Source organism: Gracilinanus agilis, chromosome 1 (genome assembly GCF_016433145.1).
Source record: "Gracilinanus agilis isolate LMUSP501 chromosome 1, AgileGrace, whole genome shotgun sequence".
NCBI lineage: Eukaryota > Metazoa > Chordata > Mammalia > Didelphimorphia > Didelphidae > Gracilinanus > Gracilinanus agilis.
In genome coordinates, this window is record NC_058130.1 from 182,873,076 (window position 1) to 182,896,204 (window position 23,129).

General features: G+C 38.9%; 1 protein-coding gene across 1 annotated transcript in view; it reads left to right on the forward strand.

The window, feature by feature from the left end:
- Positions 1 to 8,388: 8,388 nt before the first annotated feature.
- The window catches only part of CPPED1 (calcineurin like phosphoesterase domain containing 1), a 151,832-nt gene continuing 137,091 nt past the window's right edge, over positions 8,389 to 23,129 (forward strand). Inside the window, exon 1 of the mRNA XM_044678402.1 lies at positions 8,389 to 8,443. Coding sequence (XP_044534337.1) covers positions 8,389 to 8,443 — 55 coding nt within the window. The remainder of the gene's footprint in view (positions 8,444 to 23,129) is intronic.

A 23,129-nucleotide genomic window follows, 5' to 3' on the forward strand; every position in this document is an offset into this window, starting at 1 on the left:
AAGGCAAAAAACCTGGACATAGTAACTCAGCATATATCTCTTTCCATGAACTGAATATTATAATAAATCTTGGAAGTAAACATAGTTCTTTGTAAATATTGACATTCTGAAGGAAGATGTTATACTAGTAAGTATCTATTAGGCTAACAAGTGAATTTTAATAAATCATTGTTCTTTTCTTTTCAGGCATTCAGAATGTTTTATTTTAGATACTGTATTCAAATACCTAGCTGAATAGGAAGTAAAAGCAGCATCCTTTGTACTTTTTTTACCATGGCTTATGTGGTCTTCCTCTAGTTGTATTTCCAAATGGTTGTCTAAATGGCTTTTTAGTTTTAGGATAAAAACTGAAGAATAAATTAAAAGTCAACAGATTGCAACAATTTCTGTTTTTGTATAGGCCACAGACAATTATTAAAAAATGGCATTAACCTTAAATGACATTAGAGCACCCAAAGAGTTGCAGTGACCCCTAAAGGACTTCAAGAAAATAAATTGATTACTGTATGAAAGAACAGAACCAGACACATTGAAAATTTTAGAAACTATTAGATTTTCCCTGTAAATAGGAAAACATTTGGTGATGGGGTTTTTTTTGTGTGTGTTTTTTTAATCATTCAGGTGATATTAATTAGTAACTAGGTAGAATTGAACTAATATCCCTACTTATTCTTTGGCTCCAATTGTTTGTAATCTCAGCCTTCTGGAACCTAGCTGTAAAATCAGGAATAAACAGGAAAAATCTGATGAGTGGTTAAAGATATATGATTAAAACATTACTTTGTAGATAGAGCCTGAAGGCTTTCATTTTAGTATTTATTACTGACAAATCAGTAAGTCCATTTCATACACATTTTACTAAGCTTAGTTATAGTGTTCCAAGTCCATAGCAAATATGAAGGAACAGATTAGTAGGGCACCTTATAGAGGTAGGAACATTAACAGTAGTAAGAAATGACAGCTGACAGTTCAATGGTAGACAGAAACCATTAAAAATTAACAAAAAGGCTATAAAGGCACAGCAGTTTGTGGTTATTGAATACATGGGCAAATAATCTCCTATACTTATAAACTTCATTAGATTCTAGGAGCATCACTCCATTATAGCATAGTACTCAAATGATAATCATAAAGATGATTCAGAATTATAATGAAAAAAAAAGGTTAAACTATATCCATATTCCTAATGTGATGAGCTTAATTCTCACACCAACTGCTGCAATGGATAAAAGATACTTTTACATTTTCCCCCCACTTTTATAAGAAGCAACCAACCTTTATGCCAACTGCTATAGGTTGTCAATCTCCCATTTAGGCTTCACTGTTTTAGTGTTATTTATTTTACCTAAAAATTACTTCCATATTACCTTTGCTCAGTTCCCTATGATAGGCATAGTGGTCAATAAAAATATTAATTCAACAAAGTTTTGAGGCCCTTTCATGCTTCCTAGATACTGAGGAAAATAGAGATGAATTAGAACATGATGCTTGCCTTCAGGAAGCTTGCTACCTGGTAGGGAAGTAAACTGAATATATTTGTCCACTAAAATCCTACTGGAATATCTCATAATAGAAAAGTGGTGATGGGTTTTCAAAGGCTATTGTTGTTCAGTAGAGGCTACTTTTCATGACTCCATTTAGTTTTCTTAGCAAAGAGAACTGGAATGGTTTGGCATTTATTTCTTCAACTCATTTTATAAATCAGGAAACAGACAAACAAAAGTGACTTGCCCAAGGTTACGACTAGTAGGTATATGAGGCTGGATTTGAACTCAGGTCTTCCTGATTCCAAGCCCAGTGTTTTATAGATGTGCCACCTAGGTGCTTATTTTCAAAGGTTAACCCAGTGGAATGCAAGCTCTGGAATTCAAGAAACACATCTCAACAAGCTAGAAAGTCTATGAGAATAAGGCCAGTTGCATGTTTTTTACATAAGGACCAGCCTATGTAATTTCAGAGAGGGTTATTACCAGAGTTACACATCAGGTAGTTTTGGCCCTATTCATTCATTAAATTACCTACAGCATGGAGGAATTTTAGTATTCATCACACATAAGCAACTTGCCACAGGACTGGTCAGGAGATGAGAGTTCGAATTATAACTGTCTCTTTCTGTGAGAATTCAGGCAAGTATAGCCTCACTTTGTCTCAAGTTCTCCTAATGTGTAAAATGAATGTATTGGACTACAAAGCCTCTAAAACTCCTTTCTAAATCTATGATCTCAAGTAATTGTTATGAGACTTTAGAAATAAAGATCATCTTCATACAAGGGCTGTGATCAGGGAAAAAGATTCTGGAAGATAAAGCATTTAAGGTGAGTTGCACCAGATGGTGAAGTCAACCCTCTTTAGCATTAGCAGGTATGGTCTTAGTTTGTGCAAGGAAAAGGGTAATTCCAGGAACAACTGCTCTTCTGTCCCAGGCAGCTAGAAAGTCTCAGAAATAACTGTTCCATTTTACAAATAGGAAATATGAGGCCTTCAATTCCAGGTCTCCTTTCCACTGTACACACCGGTATCATAATGCTTTCCAACCAAACAGGGTGAGTCTGATTTTATTGGCATGGCAATAACAGGCTCCTCCAGAGGCATCAACTGCTAGAATCTGGTTGAATTGTCTGATTGAGACCCCTTCCAGTCAGGAAAGGCCATGCAGCTTGCAGAAATGAGGTTTCTGACTACTCAGGGCCTGGGTTTGAATCTCAAACTCTTATTTTTTTGTTGTTGTTGTTGAGAATTGGAGGCCTGTAGGTTTTAAGGGTCCTTCTCAATGTCACACTGTGAGAGGATGTTAGAGCTAGATGGCACACTCAGTTCTTGGCCTTCAAGGCCCCAGGTATGACATTCTCCCACAAAGGCCTTTTTCATTGCTGGTCTCCCAGTATTGCAGCTTCCTACGCAGCTCCCCAGTTTCTTCCTCTTCTCGCTTCTAAGTTGGCCGAAATGAGCAGTTGACGAAGGGGAGCCAAGGTGGTGACAGAGACGTCGACTACAAGAGCAGCGAGACTATTCCGGAGGATCAAACCCGCCAGCTGACTTCTCTGGCCCAGGCGCCACGATCGAGCCTGGTGAGATCGATACGCGGCAACCTCGACCCCAGCAGACTAGACTAGAGGCACGAGGAACTGAGGACTCCTCCACCCTGCCCCGCCCATCCTATCCCGTTCCGTCCCGTCCCGCCCAGAGCGAAGGGCGCTGAGTGACTACTGTTTAGCTGAGTGTTCCGTGTCTTTACCCTGGCATCCAAACTCCTTTCTGGTGTAAGCGACATGGCCGGGGAGGATAAGGACGTTTTCTTCAGAGCTCGAAACCGGACCCTGGACGCTTTCCTTGAAGGTACGCCCACCCCGGCCCCTCTCTCTCGGCCCAGGATGGTGGTGGGGTGGCGGGGGGGGAGGAGCCGAGGTTGTAATCGGAACGGAACTTTCGGAGCGCAGAAGCTGGGGCCGGGGAGGCGCTCCTTTCTCACCGGCCCTTTTTGTCTGATGCACTCAATTGGCAGCTTGTGGGGAGGAGGGGGACGGCGCGGGAATAGGCATCGCACTGTGTCTTTTTTGTTCGGCGTTGCCCGAGGTCCCTTAGCAATGGAGCTCTAGTCTCCGTAAGCGCCGGACTGCTTGTGCTTTAGGACTGGAGAGGGACCCTGCATTTCTCTCTCATCCACTAGAGGCCCGCTCTGGCCTTACGCCAAGCATTCTACCCAGAAAACCAACGCTGTGGTGGGGGGTTTGGGGGAAGGAGGAGGCTTCTGAGCGAGAGGGTCTTGGGGATCAGACGGGATGTATCCACGAAGGTTCTCTACCTCCCCCAGTTTTAGGGCCGTTCCTTCTGGGGTCTGGGGAATTCCTACGCCAAATTCGGCATAAACAAATTCCATAAAGGAACTGCGGACAATCACCACGGGGGAGAGAACTTAGACTGCCCATTTTCTAGTGAATTATACCTGCTGAGAGTAAGAAAGGATAATGAGGAAGATCTAAAATCCAAGTATCCAAACACCCTTTTAATAATGGCTCGCTTCCTGGGTAAAATTCACGTTTATTATTTTTTTTTCTCCAATGACAGTGCCTTCAATGTGTAGCATCCTCTTAAACTCTAAAAGCTGAAATTATTTAATTATAACGATGGATTGAGGGAGAGAATAGAGAATTGTGTTCTATGTAGTAAAAACTGAAATAAAGCCTTTTTGGGAGCAGAATTAAACCCTTTGAGAGAGCTGGCTTCATTTCTAAGGATTTGATAAGTTTTTTACTTTTAAGCAAAGCAAAACTTAGTTCAGCAGTGTCATTTATTAAGTACCTGCTATGTGTGCATGTCATTGGAGCTATTTGCTAAAAACCAAATAGTTCTTGCCTTCCAATCCTTAGGGTTTTTTGGAGGAAAGGATAGGACTCATTCGAAGGTAACTAAATACAAGGTAATTTGAAGAAGGAAAAAACACTAATGAGGAGGATAAGCCCAGCTTTATATAGCTAGTGGCACATAAGCTGAACATTGAATAAAAATTCTGAGATGTGAACTAAGGCACATTGGCCATGGAGACAGCTTGTGTGAAAGTCCTAAGATGGGAAATAGAAATATTATTGGCAACTAATTAAATATGGAAGGGGAAAAAGAGGAAAAATGATTACAAAATTGTAAGCCTGGGTAATTGTCAGAATGGTGGCAACAAAATAAAAATGGGTAGTTTAGGTTCAGCAATAAGAATGAGTTTCATTTTGGAAATGATGGAGTTTGAGATGGTGACCATACATCCAAAGGCAGATTCCAGAACCAAGTTGTTGAGATGAGAAAGAAAAGATGTCAAAGGATTTTAGAACTGGAGTGAACTTTAGAGAGACCCGTTCATTTTTTAGATGAAACAGGCCCAAATAAATTAAGTTTACCATCCCTTCTGAATTCCAAGCTATCCTCACAAATTGGGGTCCTTTAGAGGTCCCCTACTACCCCAGGTTCAGATACTCTGTAGATCTTCATTCCTAAAACTATAGCTCATGAGTCCCCCTAGTGTCTACCTTTAATAGTCAATTAAATCAAAGGCATTTGCTAAGAAGGCATAATAAAAATAATAACAGAATATTCATCCCATGACACTGGGGTTCACTCTCCCATAAGTAAAGTGTTAAAAGAGTGAGAACACATTTAGAATAGGGAAGGAAGGGGGGCGAGAATAACCATTATTCAACAGCTACATATATATATATATGTATATATATATATATCTTAATACTTTAAAAAATATAAATACTAGAACAGTAGTAGAAATGCACTCACCTAAGCAACAATGGCCACATCATCTCATATGGCACTTTGGGAATGTTTTTCTCTTATTGAGGTGTTCTTATGCACCTTCATGAATATCTCTACTGGGTTGATGAGGGCCTTCCCTTTTCTGTGAAGATCAACTTCTACCTGCCAAGACTAATTCTCTCTGGAATCCATAATTGATTCTCTTCTCTGCTGCTAGAATTTACTCTTTTAGCACTGACCATTGGTGGGAAAGTGGGGGGGAAGGATCACACTCCTCAAAACTGCTTCCTACTTGACTTATGCTGAGGTCTGGCACACTTGCTTTTTAAGGTGCACAGGGATGTAGCCATTCTTTAGTTTGGATGGTAGGAAGCCATCCCTATCCATCAGGGAGAATTCCTTCAAATTTTATAAGGAGTAACAGAGAAACATCTATGTACTTCAATTTATACAATAAACTCTTCAGCTTTCTGCTATCTGCTTCCTTCTGTCTATTTGAGGTAAAACTGATCAATTTCCCCTCCCAAAAGTAAATTGCCACAGCCATATAGGTAGCAAATAGCAGAATGAGAGCTTGAATTGAGTTTATCAATTTGAGAGTTAAATTCTAGGGATGATAATTGGGAATTGATGAGTTCACCATGGGAATATCTATAGAGAAAAAAAAAAGGCCAAGAACAGAGGTTTGGGAGACATGTATATTTGAAGATGAGAAATAGATGATGATTCATTAAGGGAGACTGAGAAGGAAAAGTCAGAGAGGCAGGAGGAAATCAAGGAAAAAGCACGATTCATAGAAGCCATGGAAGGAGAGTAAGGTCTTCATGAACTATGTAGTTCTAAAGATCTATATAGATTTGTAGAAAAGATGGAGCTTACAATAATGACTGATTTTCTCATTAAAGTAAGGAATAAGGAATACATAAGAATGGTGTATATAGATAGTTTAGGAAGTTTAAGGAGAAAGTAAAAGGTTTGAAATAGCTTCTTCTAAGTGTATGAGTCAGGGAAAAACAAAAGGATTGTTGTGTAGCAATGAGTGCCCATTGAAATTACTTGTTGTATAAACATTTATTCTCTCCCCCCCTTTACTATTCTAAATGTGTTCTCTCTTCTTACAAACACTATTTATTTATGGGAAGTATTGAAGTTCTTAAGTTTGAAAGATGTCTTTTGGCATAGAGGGAAAAGACTATCAGACTGTTACTGAACTCTTTAAGAAAGGAAGGAGAGTGATTTGAAAGTCTCTGGAAACTGGCTCTTGTGTACCATTCAGAAAGGTAAATATTGGCACATAATCAATTTCATAGGATCTCATGCCAAATTTTGATAACTGTTAATGCAAAAATGTAAATATAAAGAATTTAATGGAATAGCTGATACTTTGAATAGTTTAAAAGTATCATCACTAGGAAAATAGGTTTATGCTTTCTTTTTCCCAGATCTGTCCTATTCAAAACTTCATAGATTTATACAGATCATCTAAAGCATCCCTCTCATTCTATGGATGAAGAAAATGAGACAAAGAGGGAAAGTAAATTGTCCAGGGTCCCTTAGGTTGTAAGAAGCAGATTTTTAGGGCTCAAACCCAGGGCCTTTGGTTCCAAACCTTATTATCTTTCTACTATATAAAATTTTTTAGACTAAATCATAGTTATTGTTTTTGGTGGTGTGGTGTTGGGATGTGTGAGTGTGTATTTTAGGAGTATCATCTATATACAGATCATTACCATTACTGATGACTTCTCAAGTGTTATAGAGTACCACTAGGATCATACAGTCTATACTTTGGAAAAATAGGACTTACTCATGTAAAATACTTACTGAATAAGATTATAATATGCAATTTTTTTCTCTTGTTTGGGGAAGAAACTCCCAAAGAAGAAAGCATATACAGTCTATATGCTCTTCAAATTATAGTTTTAGAGAATTGCCTGAGTCTCAGAGAGGTTAAGTGACTTCTCCAAGGCCACTCAACCAATATTTAAGAGGTAGGACTTGAACCCAGATCTTCTTGACTAAGGCAGATCCTCTCTTTCTGCTAAGCTCTTCCTGCCTTATTTATGCACCTATATAATAACAATACTGATAGATTGTATGCTATAGAAAATTAAAGAGAAAATTTATATTAACTTATATTGTACAGTGCCAGGCAGTAAGAATTTGAGTATGAGGAAGAGTAGTAATAAAGATAAGTCAAATATAGCCCCTGCCTTTTTTATTTTATTTTTTATAGGCAATGGGGGTTAAGTGACTTGCCCAGGGTCACACAGCTGGGATGTGTCTGAGGCCAGATTTGAACCCAGGACCTCCCATCTCTAGGCCTGGCTCTCAATCCACTGAGCTACCCAGCTGCCCCCTAGCCCCTGCCTTTTTAAAGAAGCTTTTAAGCTAATACAGGATAGATAAAATATACATAATTAGGTATAATACAAACGAAAGAATGAAAAAGTATTTATTAATTTCATATTGCAAATCTTCTCTAAGGTTCTGCCTTAGACCTTCAGGTCTTCTATAATTTCAGTAACCTCACTCTGTGGAATGGAATTTTGGGGGTGGGGGCTTGTGAAGTAATCTAAATAATGGAGTAGATTAGAGAATAAAATAGATTTGAAGTTGATTAATCCATTCCTGCATTTTTCTAGGAAAGTTACCCAGTCCCACTAGGCGGTCAGGCAAGGTATGGATACAATTAAGTGCTGGTAGCAGAAGTAAAAAGGTAGAGGGTTTGGGGAATAGATTAAACTAGGCCAATGTGATTAGGTTAACTGTGGGATAACAGTCCAGATAAAACCTGTCCTGAGTTAACAAATACAGACCAGTATATATCAGGGATGGATGCTGGATTTATTAATAAGGAAAGGTAAAAAGGGAAGTTTGGATAATCCTAATCTAATGCCAATTACCTAAAAACCTCAGACCTAAATATCTCATCACAGAGATTTCTTCAGAGTGATTTTCCTACTCTACTCCTCTCCTTACTATCTAAAATCCCAATTCCTGTTCTTGGCTAAGCTAACACTAAACCCCCACTTTGCTGATTTTAAGGAAAGGGTCTGTGTCAGCCAAATGAGGTCCAAGATCCAAAAGGATCTAGGCCTGGTCTCACAATCAGATGCCAGATGGTTCAGGATCACCATGAACTCAGCAGATATCAACCAGCCAGCAGGGAAGCAGAATAACATAGCAGCAGGTAGGATGAGAAGATAAGGTAAAAAACAACCAAGGGAAAATAGCCAGTCCCTCCAGGTCAAAACCAGAGAAAAGACGCAGCTCAAGCCCCAACTGTCTCTTAGTACCAGCTTAGCTTTCTCCTGCAGAATTCCAGAATCTTTTACTCTGCTGCCCCATGCCTCTTCCCTCTGCAAACTTACACACTTTCCTCCTTAACTTAACTTTTCATTATAACACAGGCTAGAATCCAATTAACCTGTGGCTAAGGAATGTTTCAGGAAAGAGAGTAACATCTGGATAAACATACATGTCAGGTTGGAATGCAAAGTAACATATAGCTAAACAATGGATAAGTGATTAAGTGTATAACCCCTGAGTAAACTGGGTATTCTGCACATACCACTTATCGCACATCTGCTTTTGTGAGATAATGTTTGCTTCGCTAAGAAAAACCATATGTGGAAAGGAATGTATAACCTTATGTTACCCTTGTATCCTGCATGTTTGCAAGCCTATATAAACTGTCTTGTAACTTCAGTCCGGGACAGCTTCCACTAGAGAAGTCTGTCACGGCTGTTAGACTCTTTAATAATCAATAGATTAATAAATAATGGTTCTAATAATTGAGCTTCTGGATGTCTGGACTTGTTTCATGAAGTGCCCTACTTCACTCGTACCCCCAAAAATCACTGTAATGAGCAGACAGGAGACTTGATAACATGAAAAACGGCTTTATTTGGAGAGAACATCAGACAGCTTGGGAAGGGGGCAAGGAGAGAGGAAGGGGAGGAAAAGGGATTCTGCCTACATATGCAACTTGGTCGGGGCAAAAATGTCCTCTCTTCTTCTAGGTACAACCACAGACTTTTATAATAATCCTGATGCAAGATTCTCCTCCTCCCCTCTGTCCAGTCTCACAGAAGCAGGGTTGTGACATTCACATTCTTGAGCATGTGATTTTTAATATTATGTACCCCTAAACACCCCCATGATAAAAAAAAAAACCCATGACTCTCATGAGATTTTCAGCCTAGGGACAATTATGATACTTTTGAAACTCCCTGTTCTCTCCTCCTTCAGCTTATCTTATAATTGTCTTTCATCCCAGGATACAAAACCCTTCTCAAGGTTTTTAAAAATAGGTCAGGAAAACTAAAAATTTTATGGGGTAGTGAGGCAGTTTTAGTCTAAGGAATAGTAATACTAAGGGCTCTTAAAAATTGGGATTATAACAAGCCTAATACTACTCTGAGAGTTACACATTGAATCTCATCTCACACAGTCCTCCCTTTTTTTAATTTCAGGGTTGTGTAATTCTCACCTGCCTAAGTTTCCCCTATATGCAACAATAACAACTAATAACATTGATTAAGCATAATTGGACAGTCTTCATATTCATCTGGACTCTGCTCCTTCTGTTCCAGGTTGCTTGCAGAATCTTGGGAGCAGGGTCCTCTTACTAACAAAAATTCTTTTGTAAAAGAAAACATTTTATCAAATAAATCCTTTTACCTTAGGTTCTGTAGGAGATCCAGAAATTCCTGGGTCCTAATCTTTAATCTAAAGGTTAGACTCTCATAACTATTTCTACCTATTTCTATGGAATATCAATTATAAATCATAAAAAAATATCACTTGTCTAAAACTATCACTTAATCAAGTCTAACTTTTTACTTCTAGTCAACTTGCTTGTTTGGAAAATGGAAACTTTCATCTTACAGTTTGCATCCTGTGCTGATTATAGGAATTTGTCACAAAAGAAAGGCAGGGAAAAAAATCTTTAACTGTCCTTAAAATTCTTTCAAGAGCACAAAATGAATAGGTCATACAGGTCAGAGCTATCACTGGCTTTTGCTAATTTTTGCAATATCTTGGATGTAAAATGAGTCTCATTCTTGGAATCAGTATTCTTAATTCTGGTCACTGTCTGAGTAGTAGATTGGCTGACTCCTGATAGCTGTTCTGGCCTTAGCAAGGGAGTTCTTTAGCACTTGAGTTGGTAACTCCACTTAAACTAATCCTTTTCCTTTGCTAAAAATCAAATCTCTTTCCCCTAGCATCTTCAAAGCCTGGTTGAATGCATATAATTTATAGGTTTGAGCTTACTAGGCTTCTAGAGAGTGGCTTCTATCCATTAGAGACTCTTTGTTTTCCTCAATTACAACATATTCATTTCTTTCTTTTCCATCTAAGAATCTTGAGGACTTATTTATAAATAGGTTCACTTCTCCAGGTAGGGGAAACTCTTGCAAATTCTTCCTCACTTTAGTCTGGTAATCTGTCACTTTCTTCTCTATTTCCTTTTGTTCTTTATTTTTTTCTCTAGTTCCCCACATAAACTTTGCAGGGTTCAAATTGTAATTTGATATCAGAACTAAGTCATCTTTCTCTAACAAGATGGCCTCATACTTCAACATCCTTGAGTCTTCAGAGAGAGAGAGAGGTAGAGAGAGAGAGAGAGAGAGAGAGAGAGAATGAATTGCCTGCTCTCTCAGTTTTTTGGAACAGTTAGTTCTCTTTCAAGTGGTCTGTTTTTCCATAGCTATGATTATATATCATATATATCAGAGGCTATATGCCTCTGGAGGCCTTCCAAATTGATTGTGCCATCCTTCCTTCCTAGGAATCTGTCTATTCTTAATCTGTACTTCCTGGAAGAGCTCTTTTAATGGATTACCGATTCTTCCATTTTTCTGGAGCTTTCTACTACTATCTGGCCAGGGATTAGCAATTACATTCAAGCCAGAATTCAAAGGATCAGTGGAGGTTTCATCTTTCTCCTGTTTGAAAACCTCATTCATGTTCTGGTTCTGGAGCACATCTGTTCTTATGCCCTGAATAAGTCCTCTTGAGGGACTGGAGTGTCCTGTTCTTGAGTGGAACATTCCTGCTCATCCTCTCTCTCTGCTTCTAAGAAAGAGTAGGTCTTTTGCTCTCTCTCTAATTTAGGGCACTTTTAATATATTCCTCCTCACCACCATTGTAGCATATTAAGGGAGCTCTTGCTTTCTCTGGGGACTTTCCTGTCCCTTTATCTCTCTTTTCCAGAAGAACATACCCCTTCTGACTTCCTCTTCTATCTTATTAAGGTTTATATACATATATATATCTAGCCATGAATTGTTGACAGAATAGCTCCTTACAAGATTTTTGCTGAGTCAGGTCCCTTCCAGAATACTTGTTAAATGCCTTTCTTAATCTGTGTATAAACTCAGTTGGAATCTCATCCTTTCTCTGCTTGATCTCATAAGTTTTATCCATATTCTCACTTCAAGACACTGCTGTCCTTATCCCTTGAATAATCATCTTTCTAAGATCTCTCATATTCATTTGATGGGTAGGTTCATTGTTATTCCAGTGGGGATCTCTTATTGGGTATTTGGCCTTGCCATTAGGACTTCCTTCCTCCTCTGGGTGTTCATGGTCCCATGCTCTCATAGCTGTCCTTCTAATCTGACCTCTTTCTTCCTTAGTGAATAATTGTTTCAAAATTGCCATCATCTCTGGCCATGAATATAAATTTTACCCTAAAAATTGATCAACTTGATCAGCAACACCCACAGGATCTTCTAACAGGATTTTCATGTATTTTTTAAAATTCTGAACCTCAGAGAGACTGAGAGGGGAGTTAACATATCCTAACCCTGTCCTATTGGTACTTCTCTGAGTGGATACTGCTTAACATATCTCCCCAAAGGGAAATTCATCTGGTCCTCTAATAACCTCTTAAATTCTCTGTTAACATGTTCATAGAGGTCTTGCAGAGGAATCCTTGCTGCCTCTGCTTCTGCTTTGGGTTTTGGCAGTGGGGGAGCCAAAGGAATTATAGGTGCCGTAGGAGGCACTAATACTGGCTCTGGCTCTATTTTGGGTGCCGGTCCTGGCACAAGAGGAACAGGAGGAGCAGGTGGTGAAACTACAGATTCCACTGCTCTGTTTTCCTCCTTTCTTTCTCTCAACACCAAAGTTTCTACATCTGGCCACAATAATGCAGCATAGGCTATCTCCTTGTCACTTTAAAATTTTCTTTTGTTAAAAGCTGAATTTAGGCTCTCACAAAGTATATTATTACTGGATCCAAATTTTGGCCATAGGGTATAGGTCTGTGTGTCAATCTCTAGACCTGCCCACTGAAGACAACAAAATTCTATGAGCATTCTTGGATCAAAGCTCTAATATCAAGAGGAATTGTTCCATTCCAAGCTTTCAATTTCATCTCTTAAAGAACTGTCCCTAGGAATTCTGTTTTATTTCCCCCATATGGGGATCAATCTCCTCTAGTGTGGATTTCTTCTTCCTCTGGGCTCATGTTTTCTGCCCCATCTCTCTGTATTGGAATTTCTAATCTTGCTTCCTTTCAGGCACAACTTAACTTTGGCCTACTGCTCAGAACTGCCCTAACTCTTTTCTGTTTTTCTCGCTGCTTGTCTTAAAAAATAAAAATGCTTTTTATTTTTCTCTCTGTCTCAGTTCTCTGGCTTCTGTAACCTACCTCAACTAGCCCAGGACTTTCTCCTATCCTGCTAATCTTCCCAAGCACCTCAGAATGAAGAGGCCCTATGTTTATACAAAGCTTTACCTCTGCTTCACCTTTACCTTGCTGATTAATTCAGATCTAGCAATTATTGATCTCCACCTGCTGATATCTCAGCTCAGTTCAATACTCCTTTCTGGATCACCATCTCACTAACCAGTTCAGGTGCGGCTTTAAAGTGTCTTGTATCTTTACAGGAAACTGGGGACTATTTCTGTTTTCCACCCTGAAAACTATCCTTTAGCATGACCATACACAGGCCACTAACAAGATCTCTATCTCAGATTACCTACTCATACTTGCCAAATCTTTCTACCTGGTTTTCGAAGATAAAGGATTTCCCCTTTTATTAGTCTGGAAGTACAACTTTTATACCCTTATCCCACCTAGGCTTATCATTCCATTTTCATCTCAAACTTCCTAATTAAAAATCCCCTTTCTCCTGACTTATCTCTTTCTCTGAAGCTACACGCCACATAAACGCACACACGCACACATGCACACACACATCCCGTTTGTTCCCCTTGCAGAGATGATTCACTTTGCTGGGTCTTAAAAAACCTCCTGGACTCTGTCAGTCAGCTATTCAAAAGAGTCCATTCACACACAAACTTAGAGAGAGAAGACACCTCCCCCCAAGGTTTGCTGTTCATACTCACACAAAATGAATGGTCTCCATGTTAGAAGTGTTGGCCTAGATCTCTTCTTGTCTCTTCTCTTGCATCTATCAGTCCTTATCTGCTCTGTTGCTCGCAGGGTTTTTTAGAAACATATAGGACTCAGATTTTCCCAGAGGGGTAAACTGAGGCACTTCTATTAATCTAGAATCCCAGGTGGGCCCCATCTGTGAGAGTGGAATGGGGGGCTTATACCCCCTGAAATCACTCTGCAGACAGGAATCTTAATAAGATGCTGGTAGAGAAAAGCTGCTTTATTTGGAGAAAACAGCAGATAGCATCTTGCTCAGAGCAAAAATGTCCTCTCTTCTTCTAGGTATAGTCACAGACTTTTATAATAATCTTATGAAAGATTCTCCTCCTCCTCTCTGTCCAGTCTCACAGAAGGCAGGGTTGTGATGTTCACAGTCTTGAGCATGTGATTTTCAACATTATATACCCCCATGATCAAAAACCCATGACTAGCATAGGATTTTCAGCCTAGGGACAATAATGATACTTTTGAAACTTCCTGTTCTTTCCTTTTTGAAAATAGGTCAGGAAAACTAAAAGTTTTATGGGGGGCAGTTTTAGTCTAAGGAATAGTAATACAAAGGATTCTTGAAAGTTGGGGTTACAAGCAGCCAAATACTACTCTGAAAATTATATACTGAATCTTATCCCACACACTCACCACCATTGGTTAAACTGTTATTCCTAGATGATTCCTATGTCTGTATCTCTCCTGAGCTTCACTTGTAGGTTACCAGTTGTCTTTTGAACATTTAAACCCTGGTCACATCTTGAATATGGTCAAAAACAGAATTCATTATCTTTCCCCAAAATCCATCTTTTTTTTCTGAACTTCCCTATTTCTATCAAAGACACCACCATACTTTTCTATATGATCTCCCATTTATATTCTCAGCATTATCCTAACCTCACTCTGCTTCAGACTACATCAGACACTTTTCAAATCTTGTCTTTTCTACTGACACTCTAAAAAAACCCATAACTACCAAAGTAGAAATAATAAAGATCTTTAATTGAAGCAAGATTAAAATCTGAGGTACCATGTTATAGAAAGCCCTGGGATATCCTTGAGGCTTAGGGTTTAATTCTTTTGGGAGGAACAGCCTTTAGAAAGGGTTATACAAATTTGTTTTACTTAACAACCAAATGGCCTTAGATGGGGAAGGGTGGCCATAGTCAGAGGCTTGGAAAGTAGGGAAGAAATATGATCTATCCTTAGGCAATTTGTGTCTCTGAAACCAAGCAAGATCAGCTGACAGTCTGCTTCAGCAAGATCAGTTGATAGTCTACAGCAGCATGATCAGCATCTCGTATCTGACCCTTTTTTCTACTCATACGACAACCAGTTTAGTTCAGGTTTTCATTCCCTCTCACCCAAATTATTGCAAGTCTTCTAATTGGTCTCCCTCTTCCTTAAATTTCTCAGTAATCCACATCCTATATACTGCTGCCAAAGCAATTTTCCTTCTACACAAATCTGATTATGCAATTCCACTAGTTCCTCAACTTCTGTAGCTTCCTGTTATTTCTAGGATAAAATGTAAACCCTCTGATGAACATTTAAAACGCTAGGCCCTAGGTATATTTCTAACTTCATTGGATGCTATTCCCCTTCTTATATTCGGTGCTCCAACCAAACTGTCCTTTTCTCTGTTCTCACATTATTCCATCTCCTGTCTCCATGCCTTTATAATGGCATTGCTCCAAACTGGGATGTGTTTCTTCCTTATCTCCACCTCTTAGACTCCCCCTCTTCCTATAAGTTGCTGTTTGGTCACCATCTTCTTAATGAAGACTTTTCTGATCTTCCCAGCTACTAGTCCTTCCTCCCATTCTACCTTGTATTTAACTATACAGTATTTATATATTTGTTTGAATTAACTTTATATGTATGTTGTATGTATATGTATATATGTGTATATGTCTGTATATATGTGTAATAAACGAAGAGTGAAATTATTAAATGTAATATTAATAAAATATTGTGGCCACCATTATAAAATTTACTCTCAAATCAAGAGTCTGTTAGTAGCTTTTAACAATGTAATTTTAATAAAAATTGAGATATACAAAAAAAGGAAATGAAGGAAAGGGACAGAAAATCTCACCTTTCTAGAAAAATACCTAAACCAAAATCTCAAACCTGCTAAGCTGCTTAGCCTGCAAAAGCCCTCCAGCACCAACAGAGAGTGAGAGAGCACAGGAAGGTGAAGGTCAGAGCTCAGCCCCACACCTTTTATCCTCCTTGCCCATAGTCCTGCAAGGTATGCATGCAAAAAATGGAGTGAGGGTAGGACAAACATAAAGAGTGGTTTCTATCATCACACACACACACACACACACACACACACACACATACATAACTTGTTGCCTTTCCCATTAGACTGTACTTATAATCCCAGGGCCAAGCACATGTACCTAGCACACAACAGTCATTTAATAAATATTTTTTTAATTGTTGTTAATCAAACCCATCCTATTTAGCACATCAAGCAATGTACTAAATACTTAAGATGAAAATACAAAATTAAAACAGCTTTTGCCCTCAAGTTATTTACATTTTAATACATGGAGACCATACCTGTTAGGGAGTGGTGGCAGGAAGTTACCTGACTGGTGAGTGGAACTATATGACCATCCTTCTGACTTGGCCTTTCCTGAAGCAATAGTTCTGTTGTTTTGATTAGAGTTCTGAAAACTAGAGGTGGATCAGGGGTGTGGGAAGGGTGGAATACCTGCATAAGAGACCAGATTGAAAATGGCCAGGGCAACTAAGTGGCTCAGTGGCTTGAGAGCCAGGCCTAGAAATCGGAGGTCCTAGCTTCAAATCTGGCCTCAGACACTTCCTAGCTGTGTAACCCTGGGCAAGTCACATAACCCCCATTGCCTAGCCCTTACTCCTCTTTTGCTTTAGGACCAATATACAGTATTGATTCTGAGACAGAAGGTAAGGATTTCATGAAAGAGAGAGAGAGAGGGAGAGCAAGGAAGGAAGAAAACGGTCCAAGTTACGATGAGAACACTTGGTCCTTGAGAATTCAGAGCCCAACTCAGCTCAAATAAAATGTGGAAATAAGTTCTTAAGAAAAGATAATAAATGCATAGGAAAGGAATTGCTAAAAAATATTTTTAAGAATTCTAAGATATCTTATTAGGCAGGATCCAGAATCAAAGAAGGTGGCCTTCAGGAAATGGGGTTTGAGATGAATCATAAAGAATTGTCAGTATCTTTTCAGGTGGTGATGACAGGTGGGTATTTTCAACATAGGGAACCATGTAGGTAGGCAAAAGTACTGAGATGTGTGAGAGAAAAAGGCCCCTTACTCTCTTAGATGAAGATTAGATTTTAGTGTTATCAGTAGTCTTGAGATAATCATAATTGTAATTCTAAAATAGTTTGTATATGTCATGAATTTAGCAGGCTTTTGTGAATATTCTGGCATAAGTATTAAGGTTTTGGATTAAGGAAATAACTACCTTTTGTAATGCTTAAAAATTAAGGGTTGGACTAAACTTATGAGAAATGTGGTCACCAAAATTAATTACTCAAGTCAGAATGATTTTTTATGGTAGTTTATTTACAAAAGGAGAGAGAGTGAAAGTAAAGGAACTATGAAAGAGTATAGAGTAAGATAACTAACCTAACACACTAAGTATTTTGATCTGGCCCCTGGCTCAACCCAGGCAGGGATAATTAGTCCTCAGTCAAAGGGCCCTCAGCCTTCAGGCCAGGGCCTGGTGGTGAATAAAGCAAGGGCTCCAGCCAGAAAGGCTCTTCCAAGACAGGGCCTCCACTGGCTAGTCCCTCCAGAAAGCCAGGAAAAAGAGTCAACCTTTTCATTCGTTCACGTGGTAGCTTGCCTCACCAATGTCAGAGTCCATGAAGCAAATCCTTCACCAGCCTCCAACTTGAACTCCAACTCGAACTCAAAATCTGAACTCAGAAGAACTCCCTTTCATAGGAAGTTACAACTGCTTTTAAAGATGCTTCTTTGCGTCAATTCCTGTACCTTCCTCCACTTTACATGAACCAATTGCAGTCTTAGAATTTTCTTAGGACTGCCCAGGGGGCAGTCAGTCATTTCTGATTTGTCACCTACTTTTAGCATGCGCACCCTAACTTGTGATCCATTATACGTCAGGATGCCTGACCTTTAGTTCAGAACCTGGTACCCACTCATCACCACCCACTCTTAGCCAAGGCATCACTGCTTACCCCTTTCCATCAAGTCATTCTTAAGTAATGGTCAAAAGATGATCAGAAGATCTATCTTACCTAATAAGAGGTATTTCCTACATGCCTCACCTATGGACAAATAAGGAATGCTTCCTAGCTGATCTAACCAATGAATATTGCTTCTGGGTGTTCTTTGAGGGGTATGACTATTTTGTACTATTTTTGTACTGGAATAAAAGTTGTCTAATTCTTTGGGACATAAAGGAAAGTCTTTCACAATGCTCTGGGTCATCTGGTCATGATCAGGGATCCAGCTTTGTTGTGGAATCAGCCCTCCTATAATAAATCTCTTTCTTTATGGCTTGGATATTTTTCTTATCATTTGCATACCTGTATTTAGAAAAAAATATGCAACAGATGGAAAAGCATAGATTTTGGATGATTTTTTTTCAAATTCAAAAAATCAATTTGATTTTGTTTTGGTGTTTGTGAAAGGATGTAAAGACACCTCAGAAGGTAAGTTGGAGCCAAATTTTGGAGGGCCCTGAATACCAGACTAAAGTTTTCTGTATTTGGTAGTCAGTAAGCTGAAAATTTTTGAGAAGGAGGTTGGTGTATGGTACAAGCCATGCACAAAGAATTAAGAAAATAGAGAAGTAATTGTGGGATAAAATTGTCATGGAATTATTTATATATATATATACACATATACACACATAAATGTTGAGAATCAAGGAGAGCAATTTCAGTTATATTCAGTGTGTGGAATGAGAAATTAGTGTGTTATTCTCAAGTTATTAATAGTTATATTAGTTAATATCTCTAAAAAGTTAGTAAAAAATGGTCTCTCACCCCCATCCTTACCAAGGCTTTAAAGCCTTGAGTAAGTTTGTCTGAGAATTGACCTTACACATTACTTATGATATGTAACTTTATTGTTAAACTTAATTGCTATTTTTTTACTTTACTTAATGATCATCATTTTCTTCATTGAATTTTGGCTGTTTTGTCACACTTTCCTCGATTTCACTTAGAGGCCCATTCAGCAAAGACCTTTCCATATAAATTTGTTTCTTCTCTTTCAGAACTTTTCAATAATGTGTGAAACAAATGTCAAAAAACGTCTCCAACACGTGATGTGTTGCAGTTTTTTCTGGGTGTGTCTTTTCAATAAACTGTTTAATTTTTCCCAAATTGTCAACATTTCCTTAATCTCATTTGTACTGATTATTTCATCCACCTCTGCCCCCACTTATTTCCTGCAAAACCTCTATTTGCTGTGGCTGCTGTAACTCCTTCAATTCCTCTATCGTCAGGACCCATGGTTAAAAGTTTAAAAATTGCCCAAAAAACTAATAATAAAGACAAAAATAAAGAAGAAAGCAAAAGTAATTCAATACAGATGCTCACAAGGCCATATAAACACTGAACTAAATGAAACAACCTCATGTAACTTGTGAAACTGAATGTTCAGCAGGCTATCTAGTGGAGGGTGGTGGAAGCTTGTGATTCAAATATCCGTTCATGGCTTAAAGCAAAAAATCCTGATCGTGACTGCTCATATCTCAAATTGCTCATGTGTTTGTGTATCAAGGTGCCACTGTATAGTGTTCAAAGTAAGGGGGTTGATAGTCCTATTGTTGTGGGGGACTTGAGGTGAACCCCTGGGGTTTGGGATGGGTACCCTTTGCAAGAATAGAAGACTCCATAACTTAGCTTAGAAATAAAAAGAGAAATTTATTAATTTGGAATTCATGTTGAAGTGGCTGGGAGGACAGCATAGTTGGGATACTGCCCCTTCCTCCCCCTCCACTCCCCCAACCCCCCTCCCAGAGGAGATGTGTTCTGGGCTTTTTTTTTTTTTTAAACCCCTACCTTTTGTCTAGGAATTAATGATATGTATTGGTTCCAAGGCAGAAGAGTGGTAAGGGCTAGGCAGTGGGGTTAAATGACTTGCCCAGGGTCACACAGCTGGGAAGTGTCTGAGGTCAGATTTGAACCCAGGACCTCCCAACTCTAGGCCTGACTCTAATACACTGAGCCACTTCTAACTGCCTCCTCTGGGTTTTTTTTTTTTTTATATATAGTCTTACAATACCAGGGTTTATATGACAAAAAATGAAGTAGTGGAATGAGGTTGGGCAGGGGTAGGGAATGTCCTAGATACAACCTGATGGTATCAGTGTCCACCTTGGAATCTAGGGGAGAATCCAAGGAGAATCTTTCTCTCAAGGGACTTTCCTTATCATGAATCTTTGATGCCCACCTTTTCCTCAGCATTAACAAGAATGCAAGGAAGGAAAGGAATTGCTTGTTTTCTGTTTAACTTGAAAAACTTATAGGGTTTGGGGTGTCCAGGGTCCCATGCCATTATGTATTTTTCCATGGTCAAGCCACGTCTGGAATTTTACATCCATTTCTGAGTGCCACATTTTTAAAAGGATATTGATAAAGTTGGACCAGAAGAAAATGACCATGTTTGTAAAACTTTGGAAATCATGAAATATAAGGATTATTTGAAGGAACTAGAGATGTTTAGACTAGAGAAAATTTAGGTAGGGCATGATAGCCTTCAGGAAGGGATTACCCGGTGGAAAAAGGATTAGATTTGTTTTGCTCTTGGCCCTAGAGGACAGGAATAGTAACAAAAGGCAGAGGCTATAGGGAAATATATTTTGACTCAATAGGAAGAAAAACATTTCTACAATTAGAGCTATCCAAAAAATGGAATTGGCCACTTCAAGGGGGAAAATAAATTCCCTATCCCAGGAGGCCTTCAGGCAGAGTCTGGATGGACCACTTGTTTGAAATACTTTGCTTTGGATCATAACTTGAGTAGGATTAGACTAGCAGGCTCAATTGATGAGGATGAGCAGTGATTGAGATGAGACAGTGCTTTGAGATCCTGTGCTTTTACCAGTTAGCTAATATTGCAGATTAGAATATAGAAAAGCATATACTCTGTGCTTTCTACCCATTATATATATATATATATATATATATATATATATATATATATATAATCACCTTGTGCTTTCCCTATGCCTTTTTCCCAACTGATAATAGCTTACCCAACAGAAGCCTATAGAGGAAGGTACCCAAGATATCTCAAAGATTGACAGGTGATGTTAAGGTGATAACATGGGAGGGAACATAATAATGCTCACTGGGGATTTTTGCAATTAAGGGAAATTCTCCAAACCCTGCACATGCCCCCTTTCTGTTTTTGTACCCTATAGTTCACCTTATGACGTATAGACCCTTAAAACATACCTCCACCTGAAGGAGTACCAGCCTCCTCAATGCCCCTTTTCTGGGTTTTTAGCCTGGAATGCCTCCCCTCCCCCCTACAAAATACCAAGGGAGGAACATTCTAAGGAAAGAGTAGAGTTTCTGAGAATTGGAGGAGGCAATCCCCTAAATCTTCAATAAATCCAGCAACCTGAATCCCTGCTGCTGGTGGTTATTCCTAGCACCCTGACAACACTATCTGTATCATCCTTGAATAAACACGTTCATGACTTCAGATGAACTGAGTCTGAGCTGCCAGTTCTTTTGGGGAGAATCTGTATTTGCTTTCCTACCACAAACTCTATCTCCTAGAACACAACTCCTAAGATTCCTTTCTTTAATTTGATGAAAAATTATTTATCGAATATTTGTTACATAGAAGGTTTAATGTCAGGTATTTATTATATGAGATACAAAGAATAGAAATTAAGTTCTTTCTCATAAGAAGCTTGTCACATATTTTTAAAATTACTAACTGTTCCTACCTATGTTAAAATTAATGGTTCGGCTACATATGTGAAAATTTAAATCTTTTATTTATAAAAGAGGTGAAAATAGAGAAATACAAAAGCATAGAAAAAGACATTAACCTATCTAACTAAATATTGTTCCAGTGCTTGCCTCAGCCAGAACTTGTTAACCTTCAATCAGAATTAAACTATCTCTAGAAGACAGGAAGGGAAAACCAGCACCCAAGACAATGACTGGAGCTGAAGGCCTACTCCTGAGGCCTACTTTCTTCTTTGAGCTGACCTTCTTGAAGCTGACTTCCTTCTTGGAGTGACTCTCTTCTTGGAGTTCACTCTCTACTAGCCTCCTTCATCAGATTCCTTCACCAGCATGCCTTCATGGCTTTTATGGTGGTTTCCTGTCCCTGTCCCTTTTCATGGGGGCCAGTCACAGCTTCCAAATTGTCTGAGTTCTCATCTTTGGAATCACACCTTTCTGAGTGTGTAAACTCTTAAATTTCTGGCTTGTTCTTACCTAGCATCAAGTAAGGTGTGAACTCACAGAGAAGCAAGAATTCCCTTTCACATACCAACCAAGCCACCCAGCTTCCATTTATTTCTTTCATGCTAAAATTCCTTAAGTTGCTCCTGTCAGAGTCACTGCCATCAAAGCCACTCTAGTTTATAGTGTTTTTCAGGGGAAAGAACTGGAGGACTGTGCACAACCAGGAAGATGTTGATAAAACTGGGAAAGACACCTGGAAATAAATGGTTTTATATAGTATCATTATTTCATAGAGTAAAAACCAGGACTAAGAACCCATAGTTCTTGTTTCCAAATCTGGTGCTAATATTGTTCAGGTATGGAAGGATCCCCAAGAACAAAGCCAGAATCCCTTTCTCTCTCCTAAAATACTACAAATCATTTCTCCCAGTTTTCTTCTATTTGCAGGTCTTAAAAGTAGGAATGTTCCATGGCTTAGAATGCTCTGAAATACAGCAGTCCCACTCTGCAAACAGTAGTATGCTTTGGTGGCAAAGGGAAAATTTGTATTCTGTACTAATATCCATACTAGTCAAACATTTAGATCAGTGATTCCCAAAGTGAGTGCTACCACCCCCTAGTGGGTGCTGCAGCGATCCAGGGGAGCAGTGATGGCCCCAGGTGCATTTATCTTTCCTATTAATTGCTATTAATATTTTTAAAAAATTAATTTCCAGGGGGCTAAGTAATATTTTTTCTGGAAAGGGGGTGGTAGGCCAAAAAAGTTTGGGAACCACTGATTCAGAGGGAATAATTTTCAAACTCAAAGCAGCTGTATGCTGCAGTGGATAGGCTGTCAGACCAGAAATCAGGAAGACTAATCTTCCTGAGTTCAAATCTGGCCTCAGACATTAATTTCCTGTGTGATGCTGGGCAAACTCCATAACCCTATTTGCCTCAATTGCCTCATCTGTAATGAGATGGAGAAGGAAATGAGAAACCATTCCAGTATCTTTGTCAAAAACATCAAATAGGGGCAGCTGGGTAGCTCAGTGGAGTGAGAGTCAGGCCTAGAGACAGG